At 43.1% G+C, this 12,239-nt stretch overlaps 1 protein-coding gene across 8 annotated transcripts in view; it reads left to right on the forward strand.

Moving 5' to 3' along the window:
* Positions 1-12,239, forward strand: part of Aak1 (AP2 associated kinase 1) — a 151,875-nt gene that overhangs the window by 117,237 nt on the left and 22,399 nt on the right. For 4 of the 8 annotated variants that reach the window (XM_029535038.1, XM_029535037.1, XM_029535041.1 and 1 more), the window contains 4 exons: positions 385-617; positions 1,682-1,839; positions 3,498-3,602; positions 7,084-7,179. In XM_029535038.1, coding sequence (XP_029390898.1) covers positions 385-617; positions 1,682-1,839; positions 3,498-3,602; positions 7,084-7,179 — 592 coding nt within the window. The remainder of the gene's footprint in view (positions 1-384; positions 618-1,681; positions 1,840-3,497; positions 3,603-7,083; positions 7,180-12,239) is intronic. The other 4 variants (XM_029535039.1, XM_021190304.2, XM_029535040.1 and 1 more) reach the window with 2 other exon arrangements.

Genomic DNA, 12,239 nt, shown 5'->3' on the forward strand with positions numbered 1-12,239 from the left:
GAGTCTATTGCCCATCCTGTGTAATCCTTGCTGAGGGACTGTTTGTTCTCATCAGTTCTTTAAGGTGCCTTCCAGGTCTTTAGGACTGAGAGTAGCTTCTGTGGTCTTGGGCTGGTAGGTATATTATATCCGGTTGATGTGTCTGTTGAAGCTAATGGAAACTGAGTCTGTATAAGAACCAGGCAAGGCCTTGGTGGTGTCAGTCTCTGTTGCAGCTCAGGTAGCTGTTGCCTTGGTTTTCTTTCTGGCTTTGATAACCTTAGCCATTCAAATCTCATATGAGCAGATGGAGTATTATTATACCTGGGTGTTGATTTGCTTTTCTTTTCCATTTCTTTCTCCCCCCCCCCCCCATAATGAAGCTCTGCATTTTTCTCTCCCTAGCAGATTCAAGCCCCAGCGAGACAACAGCCAAAAGTTCAGACAACTCCACCTCCAACCATCCAGGGACAGAAAGTTGGATCTCTCACTCCTCCATCATCACCCAAAACCCAGCGTGCTGGGCACAGACGGATCCTCAGTGATGTAACCCACAGTGCAGTCTTTGGGGTTCCTGCCAGCAAATCAACCCAGCTGCTCCAGGCGGCTGCAGCTGAGGCCAGCCTCAATAAATCTAAGTATGTTTGTTCTTATCGTGTAGACAAGGTCTGCTCTGGGTTACTACCATGATTCTTTGCATAAGCTTGTGACGGTGTGATAGTAAGCACGTGCCAGTGGATGTCTGTATTTAGTAAGAGATCATGAGCTTGTCCCCAGTGTGTGCACTCTACAGATCATAAGACTCAGTTTCCAGTCCCCAATTTGGTCTATGCTCTGTCTACTTAATTTTCCCTTTACTGACCATTACACTTTGGACACCCAACACTTAGAAGGTGCTGTTTCAGCAAGCATTGTCTGCACAGGTGACTTGGCTTCTTGTGACCTTTGGAGCGGCTGCTTTTCCTCTCCTCTCCCAGAGGGAACATATGCTTTGACTCCTTAGGTTTGTGTGAGGTGTTGTTCTTTCCTCTCCTGCAGTACTTTGTCTAGGGTCTTTTCTTCTTAAAAGCATAAATCATACTGTTTGATCATGAATTGTTTGTGTATTTGGCCAAACCTTCATGAACCTGATAGGTTGCTGGTTCTCGGCTTCACGTACAGTCAGTCTTATTAACCATTGTGAAGTCAGTGTAATTTTAGACCCATAGCTTCCTTGAAACCATGCTCTATCTACGATTAAACATATTTAAGTCAAGAAAGACTGAAAGAAAAGTAGGTGATCTAAACATATAAAGTAGTGGTATGTGTTTGTTTAGTGATAGAATGCTTCTGCATTAAACAACGTTCTGAACATGGGATGATAGCTTAGTACTGCCTGGATCCTGAAAGTTCAGAGGCAGCCAAGAAAGGGGGGTTGGTTATGCTTGACACACAGGCCTCAGCATAGGTTGCTGTAGACCCTAACCTGAAGGGTCTTGCAAAAGACAGGCAAGCTGCAAGCTTTCCTGAGAGCTGAAGTGAAGGAGACAGCATTTGTAAAGACTAAACTTTCCAGTTTCTGTGGGAAGTCCTTTAGGAAAACATTGGGAAATTGTGGTTTAACTGAGAAAAGAACTGATACCATAATGAAAGAAGATCATTTGGGCCCTTCTGCTTTGTTTAACTTTCTTTCCCTTCACCCTTGGGGTGCCAACCTTCCCAGGTCTGCAACCACCACTCCCTCCGGCTCTCCACGGACTTCGCAGCAGAATGTCTCTAATGCTTCAGAAGGCTCCACATGGAATCCTTTTGATGACGACAACTTCTCCAAACTCACAGCTGAAGAGCTGCTAAATAAGGACTTCGCCAAGCTTGGGGAAGGTGAGCAGCTGAGCTGCTGAGGCTTTTCTGTGCTTCATGGCTGCAAGTCAGCTGAGGATAAACTTGAATGTGTCTGTGTCTTAGCTATAGAGGGATATGCTTAGGAAAGGTCAGCACAGACCATCTTGAAGAGGATTGGGTTGGGGGTCTGCAGACTGATTTTCATTTTTGCAGGAGCACTGATTTTTTTCTTAAATGCTGACCAACTGTGAGAGACAGCAGAGAGTGTGCAATCATAGAAAGAGAAACTTTGGAAAGATGTAGTAGCATAACCTGGGATAATTGTGTTAAACTGAGTAGTGGGTTGCTTGGAGAATGGTGACTGTCGCCCTCATCCTCAGGGGCTTGCTCTAGAAATAGTGGTTGAGGTGCACCTCATGGGATGTGAGTCCTGATCACAGGCCCATGTTGTTGGTGACTGAGCATAGCAAGGAGATTCTTTCAATAAAAAATAAAGTTCATTCACAATAGCCATAGCCTAATTTGGAAGGCAAGATATACAGACATCCACACAGACATAGGCAGATATACACATACCACACAGACACCTGGGAACTCTCTCCACTGTTCAGTTGGCTACATCATTCATGCACTCACAGCACAGAGCAAAAGAGTGATCAGACCAGTGAATATAGGAACTGCTTTACCTGACTAACCACAGCACTTCTCAACCCTGTGGGGGTCAAACAACCCTTCCACAGGAATTACATATCAGATATTTACACTATGAGTTATAAGAGCATAAAAATTGCAGTTGTGATACAGCAACAAAAATAATTTTATGATTGGGGGTCACCACCACAACATGCGGAACTGTACTAAAAGGTTGCAGCATTAGGTATGTTGATAACCACTGCATTTCAGCGGTGTTTTAAATACATAATTTCCTACCGTTTAATTTTATTTCGAGACAGAATCTCACTGTACAGCCCAGGCTGGTCTAGAACTTCTGTGTAGACCATGTTGGCCTTAAATGCACAGAAATCCACTTGCCTCTCTGCCTTCCAAGTGCTGGGATTAAAGTTGTAGACCAGGCCGGGATAGTTCAGCCTTTTTAAATAGAAGACGGCACAGGATTTGACTTTCTTTGGCTAGTCATTTTCACTGTTATCTCTGACGCTTCATATTCTGTTATATAAACAGAAGTTTCTTCCTGAATTATTGAAAATTAGTATGTTTGTGTCTAATTAATGAGTCCTTGGGGGGTTATTTTAAAATTATGTATATGTGCATGTCCATATGTGGCTATGTGCACATGAGCTGCAGGCCTGTGGAAGCCAGATGTGTCAGATGCCCTGGAGCTTGAGTTACACGAAGCTGTGAGCTGCCTGATACAGGTGCTGGGAATTGAACTTCTGGAAGCACAATAGGATGAACTGTCTCATCTCTCCAGCCCAGGGACTTGTTAATAAACCTTTGTGTCTGTTTGTGATTTCTAGTCTGTAATGTATCACTGTTGTTCCTCTGCCAGTGGAACAACACCTCACACTTCCCTGTCTGCCAGTGTCACCTCAGTTCTCAAGCTGCTTCCAGCTGGAAAACAGCCTTTGGGCATTGGCACAACAGGGACTTTTTAGTGGTAAAAATGTTGCCATAAATGTGGTAAGTGCACCCCAGGATTCTGCAAAAATAAGCCAAGTGGTGTTTTGTCCCTCTAGGAAAGCTGCCTGAGAAGCTTGGTGGCTCTGCAGAGAGTTTGATCCCAGGCTTCCAGCCAACACAAGGAGATGCCTTCACCACTCCCTCCTTTCCTGCTGGAACTGGTGAGTGTAACGCATGCCTGAGACATGAGGCTCGCTGTGGTTACCTTCAGGTTCCCACTTCATGGGTAGCTCTAGCATACAAAGAACCTGGTTTCTGGTAGTAAATCTTTTTTTTTTTTCCATTCATTCGGTAGTTGTTCAATCAGAAAATACTTAAGGACCATCTAAAATCACTTTGAACTCAAGTGGTAGAGTGATGTGATGAATATACATGAGTTGTTCTCCCTAGTGCACAATGGGTCTTATACAGATAATTTAAGGATTAGTGCTCTGGCAAGTGTTGTCATTGCTCTTAGGGCCTTTGGGATGACTTGAAGGATTCTAAGAAATAGATACTGACTTATACTTGATATTCTACTAATATGTCCATGGACATTTTAAAAATCAAAGCAATGAGAGACTTGTTTCCCCCATTACTGGTAAAAATTATCTGTATTTACTATATAAAAGTTATATAGATCTTTGTAGTCCAGATTGCCCATGCTTTCATCAGGTAGACATAGCAGAGTGCCACCATCTTGATGTCTGTCTTAGTCACTGTTCTGTTGCTGTGAAGAGACAACTCTTGGAAAAAAAGACATTTAATTGGAGGCTTGCTGACAGTTTTCAAGGGTTGGTCCATGGGCATCATGGCAGGAAGCAGACAGGCATGGTACTGTTAGCAGTAACTGAGAGCTTTGCATCCTGATCTGCAGGCAGCAGGCAAAGAGAGAGACACTGGGCCTGACACAGGCTTTGGAAACTTCTAATGACACACCTCACCAAAGAGGCCAGCCACACTTCTTAATTCTTCCCAAACAGTTCCACTAACTTGGGACCAAACATTCATATATATGAACCTATGAGGGCCATTCTCCCACAAATCTCCATAATGTGCAATCTGAATTTAACATATTTAGGGTCATAGCTATTTTTGTGAACCTAATGAAATTTATAGCTCTTCATCACCAAAATACATGTGACCATAATTTTCTACAATTTTAGGTTTTGATTTAAGATTGTGATGTCTATCTTTTTGTTTTAAAACCTGTGGTGGTTGTTGTTGAATGCTGTTGTTGTTTCCACTTAATAAATCTGGCATGGGCAAGTGCTATGGCCCAGTAGATTAAATCACGTAACATTAAGTGTAACCATCTGAGTTTGCATCCCAGAACCCACATGGTGGTAGGTGCCTCCCAAGTTCCTGTACCCTCACTACACTTTCCTATGCTGGGCTACCTCAGTGAGTTTGCCACTGCAGCTCCCTGTACTTTCTGTCACTTCAGGGCCTTCCTACCCTAGACTTCTTCTGTTGCTACATCCTCCTACAGATCCTTTACTAGGATGGGGCCCTGCTAGCCCAAGGAAAGGCCAAATATGCCCCTGTTCACACACCAGGACTTAAAATCTGGATTCCTTCATTTTGATGGTCTCTGCAGTAGATGTAGGCACCAGCTGTTTTCAAAACCACAGTGTGAGTAATGCTGCCATGTCCAGGAAGCAGGGGTTTGCCAGTTCATCAATAGCACCATCATCGTCTTTCACCTTATTGTGTGTCACAGACTATACCTTGCTGCCCTTGAGGAGCTGGCATTGGGTAGAACATAGGTGTGGCTATTATGACAGTAATGGAATCTGTCACAGGAACATGGGATTCTGGAAAATGAGAGGACAAGAAGCAGGGGGACCAAGCTCTCAGAGGGAAGGAGGCTGAGAAGGAAGAGCCAAGTCAAGTCAACTGCTGTCAAAAGAGACAAGATTCAGGGTGGACAGAGTAAGCCCAAAAAGTGTATCCTGGGGGCTGGAAAGATAACTCAGCACACAGGGCTGCTTGCCACGTAAGCCTGGAAAACTGAGTTTCATTCCTGGAACCTCAAGACGAAAGGAGAGGACCCCACACATACTCTGTACATGCATGCCTGCACACACATCTCTCACACACACATTTTATGCCCATATCTGCACAGACACATAACTCGTGTGTATGCGCACACACACACAGTATGCACATGTCTGCATAGACGTATCTCACACACACACATGCTGTACATAAATGCCTGCACATATATCATGCACATACACTGTACATGCATCCCTACACAGACATATCACACATACATATACACTGTACACACTTGTCTACGTAGACGTATCTCACGCACACACAAACACTAACNCCCCCCCCCCACACACACACACTGTACACACATCATAATAAAGAAAAGAAAAATCTGTATGGGGGATATGGCAAGATGGCTCAGTAGGTAAGGGTGCTTGCTACCAAATGTAATACCTGAATTTGATCCCTAGAACCCACATGATGGAAGAAGAGAGCCATCTCCTGCAAATGTCCTGACCTCCACTGTCCATATGCATGTGCATACACACAAAATAAATCAAAGTAAAAAAAAAGTTTAAGAAGCAGCACACCCACTTCATAGTTGCAACAGCATCTACAGGGATGCCAGTGTGCAGCACAGTCTCTTTTTATTCAGTCCAGGGCTAGGCCAATGGTGCTACCACATTCAAGGTGGGTCTTCCTATCCTGGTGATACAATCAAGATATTCCTTCTTAGACAATGACAGTTGACTGAACATCCCAAATCCAAACTCTAGCAGGGTGCAAGGGAAAACCAACTGGTTCAGGTTACCACTGTATAGGTAGGTGGTGCTGTGCCGCTGTTAGAGAAACCGTGGCTTGCTTGTTGGAAGCTGGGTGCAGGGCTCGCACTGCCTGCAGCAACTCCTGTGAGTCAGTACAATATTCTGTTTTCTTTGTTTTGGTTTGTTTTGTTTTGGTTTGGTTTGGTTTGGTTTGGTTTGGTTTGGTTTGGTTTGATTTTGTGTTGTGTTTGAGATCAAGTCTCACTATGGACATAGACCAGGCTGGCCTCAAACTCCTGATATACCTGCTTTAGTTTCTAGAGTGCTAGCAGTATAATGTATATCAACATACCTGACTTTCAAAAAGAATCAAATGGAAATCAAAATGAAATTTTAATTAAAAACCAAACCAAGTACTAAAATGAAATGTAAAGAATGTTAAAGTAGAAACCAAGAGTCCCACATTCAGATGTTTGTTTGAAAGCAGAGCACTGGCTAGTCTCTCAGCCTGGGTCTTTTGGGGTTTATTGCTGAATAGTCGTAGAAATTTCCAGGGCTCTCAAGGTTTTACGCCTTGGCCCGGTGGGTTCAGCTAAAGGTAGAACCTGAAGAGGATTCTAGGTCTTCTATTCATATAAGAAACTTAGGTTTCTGGACCTCTGTAGTTTGCCAAGTAGAGCATGGATAGCAATAGTATCCATGATAAGACTGGAGGCTGGGACCTATCTATCTCATAGCACTGCCCAGCACTCTGTTAGACACCATGGTGGTTCAGTAAGACTCAGCGCTTTCAAGACATGCAGGTATTGAAGTACACAAGAAAATTCAACAATATTTACTTGATATTTTCTACTTTTCTCATTTTCTCTTCTGATCTTTCCTCTCCAACTAACTCCAGCTGAAAAAAGGAAGGGGGGGCAGGCTGTGGACTCTGGCATCCCACTTTTAAGTGTGTCTGATCCCTTCATTCCTCTTCAAGTACCTGATGCTCCAGGTAGGTAAAAAGGGTTAGCAGTCTGATTCCTATATCCCAGGGCTTCTAGGGACTCTGGAGAGCTCCGCTTTTAAGTTTTTGATAACAAGGATCTGAATTCCAATTCCTGATAATTGGATGCTGTTTGGATATTTTAAAATTTTTTTATAAAACAGACAGACTTATCTTTAAAAAGAGAATAAAATCACTTCAGATTGTACCAAATGTGCTCTGAATCTTAGTAAAATTATTGTTAGTACATTGGGGTAGTGGGCAAGTTTTCATTGAGGCCAAGTTGGCCTCTATCTTGCTGTGTAGCCAAGGATGACCTTTAATTATTGATCTTCCTGCCTTTACCTCCCATGTACTCAAATTACAGGAATACACCACCACATCTGTTTTGTTTTTCATTCTTCATTATGTTTATGACAAATTGGAGAGGCCTCTGTCTTGGAAAGAACATTAGTCCAATATGATTGTAATGTGATAATAGGAGCCATAAGCATATGATAGAGTAAGGTGTACATAGTGGCCAGGTGTGGTGACAGAGCTGTGGGTGACCCATCTGGTTCCTATTTGCTGTAGGCACTTCATTACTTTATAATATAATAATACATAATGAGATATAATACATAATGAGAGTTGATAGGGAATATGAGTCAGGAGACCTAGGGTCCCTTCCAGGTTCTGCCTCTAGCTGAACCAGACTCTGCAAAGGATGTCACTGCTGGAACTCTGAATTTTTGGTTTATACTTTGCTGATGATTCTTAGGAAGTAGCTAGAAAGTAAAGCTGGGTAGGTCTTAGTGCGATGGCTTTTGGAATGATTAGGGGATGCACTCATATTGGTGAATGCTAAAGGCTGCTTCCTGTTCCCTTTCCCATATCTTTTTTGGGGGCAGGGTTGTGGGTAATGTGAAGTCTCCTTTTGTGGAACTAAATCCCACTCCTTAGAAGTATCTGGCAGATATTTCTCTTCATCTCCCCCCAGTTCTTAATGCCTTCCAAGTCTAGACCTTGACAAGTTGACAGAATCAGCTTAGTTTTTCTTTCCTTCAAGCAGTCAAAGGTCTTTGGCTGCTTCAAGATTGGAGGGAAGGGCTGGCATTGTGGAATGGAAGAGATGGCATTTTGGCTAAGTGCACATGCTACTCTTCCAGGGGACCCCAGCACCCATGTCTAGCAGTGTACCGCTGCCTGTGAATTCAGCTCCAGGCATCCACCACCATCTTCTGGTCTCCATAGGCATTCACACATGTGGCATGTATGCTCCCAGACATAGATTCTGCATACACCCAGATACAAATAATAACTAGGATTAGAAACATTGACTGACCTCCACAGCTGCCACAGGAGTCCTTTAGATTAGGATTGCAGAGTCAGGAACACACAGTGGTAGTGTGGGAAATTCCTGAAGGTTTTCAAGATATCCATTTCCTCATTCTTCATACTGCTTTTCATTCTAGAATCCTGAAAGAGTTTAGTGCTGTATACTCTCATACCAAGTCTCTTAGGGTTTTTGTTGCTGTGAAGAGATATCATGACCACTGTTATAAAGAAAACATTTAATTGGGACTGGCTTACAGTTCATAGGTTTATTCTATCATCATCGTAGCAGGAAGCATAGCCACACACAGGCAGACATAGTGCTAGGGACATACCTAAGAGTTCTATATCCATATCAGCAAGCAGCAGGAAGAGAGAGCTACATGTGTCCTGGCTTGGGCTTCTAAAACCTCAAAGCCCATCCCTAGTGACACACTTCCTCAAAAAGTCCACGCCTACTCCAACAAGGAGTGACATTCCTAATAGTGCCACTTCTATGGGAGCCATTTTCATTCAAGTAAGCCACACCAAGTAGGCTATGATCTTTCTTGGTTTTTAATGGAGAATCTATTTGTATGAGACATTTAATAGAGAATTTCGGGTATTTTTATCTGTTTATAACATCATCTGCTAAAAATGTAAAATGGATTTCTGTGTCACCGAGATCAAGGCCCTAACTGACATGACCTTGAACTTCCCCACTACCACCACCAGCAGCACTCTCCCTGTACGTGTGGTCTTTCTTTGCACAGATTAAACTCTTCCACCTTGGACCTTAGCACCTGCCAGGATTCTGTTCATGCCTGAATAGCTTCTCCTGTGTCTAAGCTTGTGTGCTGTCTTGTCATAGAAGCCCACCATGGTCTCAAAGGCATGCTCAATCGTACCTCATGGCTTTTATCCTCATGACACTTGGTAGAATGTCTGGTTTCCTTTGTCCATGATCTGTTGGCTTCAGCATTTCATTGTCGGTGGCAGGGTCACTGTCTTTTATAGTGACACTCTAAACATTTGGCAGATCAGATGGATGGATGAAAGAAACCTGAGGCTATTGGCCTCCACTCCTGTTCTTACCATCTAGACACTAGACTGGTGTTCTCAGCCTGCCCTGCCCTGCCCTGTGCCTAGAATAACACAAACCTGACCATCCACCCATGCTGAAAGTGAACAAGGAAGATGCAGCTCATGGTGCCAGCAAGTTGCCACCCCCTAGTGAAAGATGGGGTGAGGCTTAACAGACCCTCAGCTTCTCCTGCCCTGCATGCCCTGCATGCCCTCCAGTGACCTCATTCTTTGTCCAGGCCCTCCTTTAGTAGCTGAAATGTGTAGTGAGCTAAGAGCTCACATTCAGTGTCTGGCACCTGAACAAACTGCAGGTCTTCACTGTTGGCCACAGCTCCAGGCCAAGAGTTTGCTTATCTTCCACAGCCAGTGGGCTCCAAGGGAAGGTTTCAGTATGGATCTGTAATCCTCCTTCATCTTACAGAGCTGAGCCGTGGGTAGTTGTGATGTCAAGTCGATCCTTACCTGTGAGTCATCAAGCGAGACCTTCTTCTTCCTTGTCAAGTCCCCAACTCATAGGCATTGCTTTAGTCCTTGAGTTTTGTAACTTGTGATCTGTACAGCCTTTGCCTGGAGAAGTCAGTTCTGTAGGTGTACAAGTGGATTTGAACCTAGAAAGCCTGGGGTCTCACTGTAGCTGTGTAGCTACGTGACTGTGATCTGATCTTGAACTCAGTGTTCTTATCCTGGAAACTGGAAACAGTAACACTTGACTTCTGAAATAGGAAGGGACATCTTTGAAATTGTATTTGGAATTGCTGTGTAACTTTAACTTACCATAAAGATAGGAAATGCTGTTCCAACCTAAGTTCTAGGTCTGTGTTCCCAACAAGTCAAGCCTAGTTATGAAGTCATATTTTTCTCTTACTTGCTTTTTTTTTCCACTTGAAAGACTAAGAGCTGGTGACCACTGCGCACTGGTTTATTCCCCTGCAGCACACCACACTACTTTCCATTTATGGATTTTGTTTTTTTGACTGCTCCAAGAACCCCATATAAAGAGAATCCTACAACATTTGAACTTTTGTGGCTTGCCTGTTTGACTTTGCTTAATCACAGTTCAACTCTATTGTTTATGTGGGAATTTCCCTTGTTTTATGCATAAATTAAGATTCCTTCATTTTGTGCCTAAATTAAATATTTTTATTAATTATCCACTGTGTGGAAGAGCACGTGCTGCTTGTCCAATTTTCCTTCAGTAGACACTTGGGCTGTGAATATCATGCGGGTATGTCTGTCATGTGCTTTTTTTTTCCTTTAGTCAGGTCATATGGTAATTCTATTTTTAACTTTTGAGAAACTGTCACACTGTTTTTCAAAGAGACCATGCCTTTCTTTTTACCTATGTTCCTACAGTGGACAAGGGTTTGGGAAAACAAGTTTTACGATGGCTCTTCAACTCTGAGCTCTTGATATCAGAGTTCTGCAAGATTAGAAGAACAAGTTAGCTGTCCCATAAGTGCTACTTCATAGAGTTGAAGGCCTTTTAAAAGTCCTTCATGGTTGTATGGCCCTCGTCATCTCTTGAAAAGACAGGCAAGAGGAACTGGATGTCAGAGTGGACAGTCCTCTCCCCTTTTGGCCTGACATCTTCATTTCCTGCTCCTGCCTTGTGATATCCATCATCATAAGTGTTTTATTTTAGAAACCGTGTCTTCCTATAGTTGTAATTCTCTAAAGTAGAATTAAAATTGGGGCATGGTACTTGCTGTTATTCTAACTTGAAGATGCTGTGGAGAGTTTACTGTCTGTTCTCTCGGAAGCTATTTTGAGTGACTAGACTTTATTTTCTATTTTTGTATTAGGTTTTAGTTTCTTTCTTTCTTTCTTTCTTTCTTTCTTTCTTTCTTTATTTATTTATTTATTTATTTATTTATTTATTTATTTATTTTTGGAGACAGATTTTCTGTAACCTAACCGGGCCTTGAATTTTTGATCTGCCTGCCTCTACTGCTCAAGAGCTGGGCCTATAGGCATGCATCAGCAGGCCTGGCTCTATTTTTTAGTCTTACTTGACGATAGTAATAACATTTATCCTCTGGGTTCATGAAGTATGGTGTTTCAGTTGATTTGTATAGTATGTAATGATCAGCATTTCTTTCACTCCATAAAGTAAAATTTAAAAACAACATTTCTCATTATAAGTTTGGGGTTTGTTTGTCCCATGTCTGCCAAGTTACACATTTCAAAAGCAACACAGCCATATGTATTAATTGCTTTCCTGTTGCTGCGATAAAACATTATGACCAAAGCAACATGTAGAAGAAAGAGCTTATGATTATGCTATGGTTCCAGAGGGTCAGAGTGTATCTCTGTTAACCCAGGGGAGCATGGCAGCAGGCAGCCATGGCACCTAGAGCCAGAAGCTGAGAGCGGGGGACTCACATTTGAAACCACAGATGGGAAGCACAGAGGGCGAACTCAAAATAGCCAAGCCCATGCCCAGTGACTTTACTCCAGCAAGGCCCCCTCCCTAAGCATGCCCAGACAGCTTGAACCTGCATTTTCAGGTTTAGTCAGAAACAAGCCTCCCCAAATACACTCTTTGGGAGGGGAGGGTGTTGATTTGGTTTGGTTTGGTTTTTCAAGACAAGGTTTCTTTGTAGTAGCCCTGGCTGCCCTGAAGCTCACCACGTAGACCAGGCTGGCCTCAACTCACAGAGATCCACCTGCCTTTGCCTCCAGAGTGCTGG

Source organism: Mus pahari, chromosome 2 (genome assembly GCF_900095145.1).
Source record: "Mus pahari chromosome 2, PAHARI_EIJ_v1.1, whole genome shotgun sequence".
Classification (NCBI taxonomy): Eukaryota; Metazoa; Chordata; class Mammalia; order Rodentia; family Muridae; genus Mus; species Mus pahari.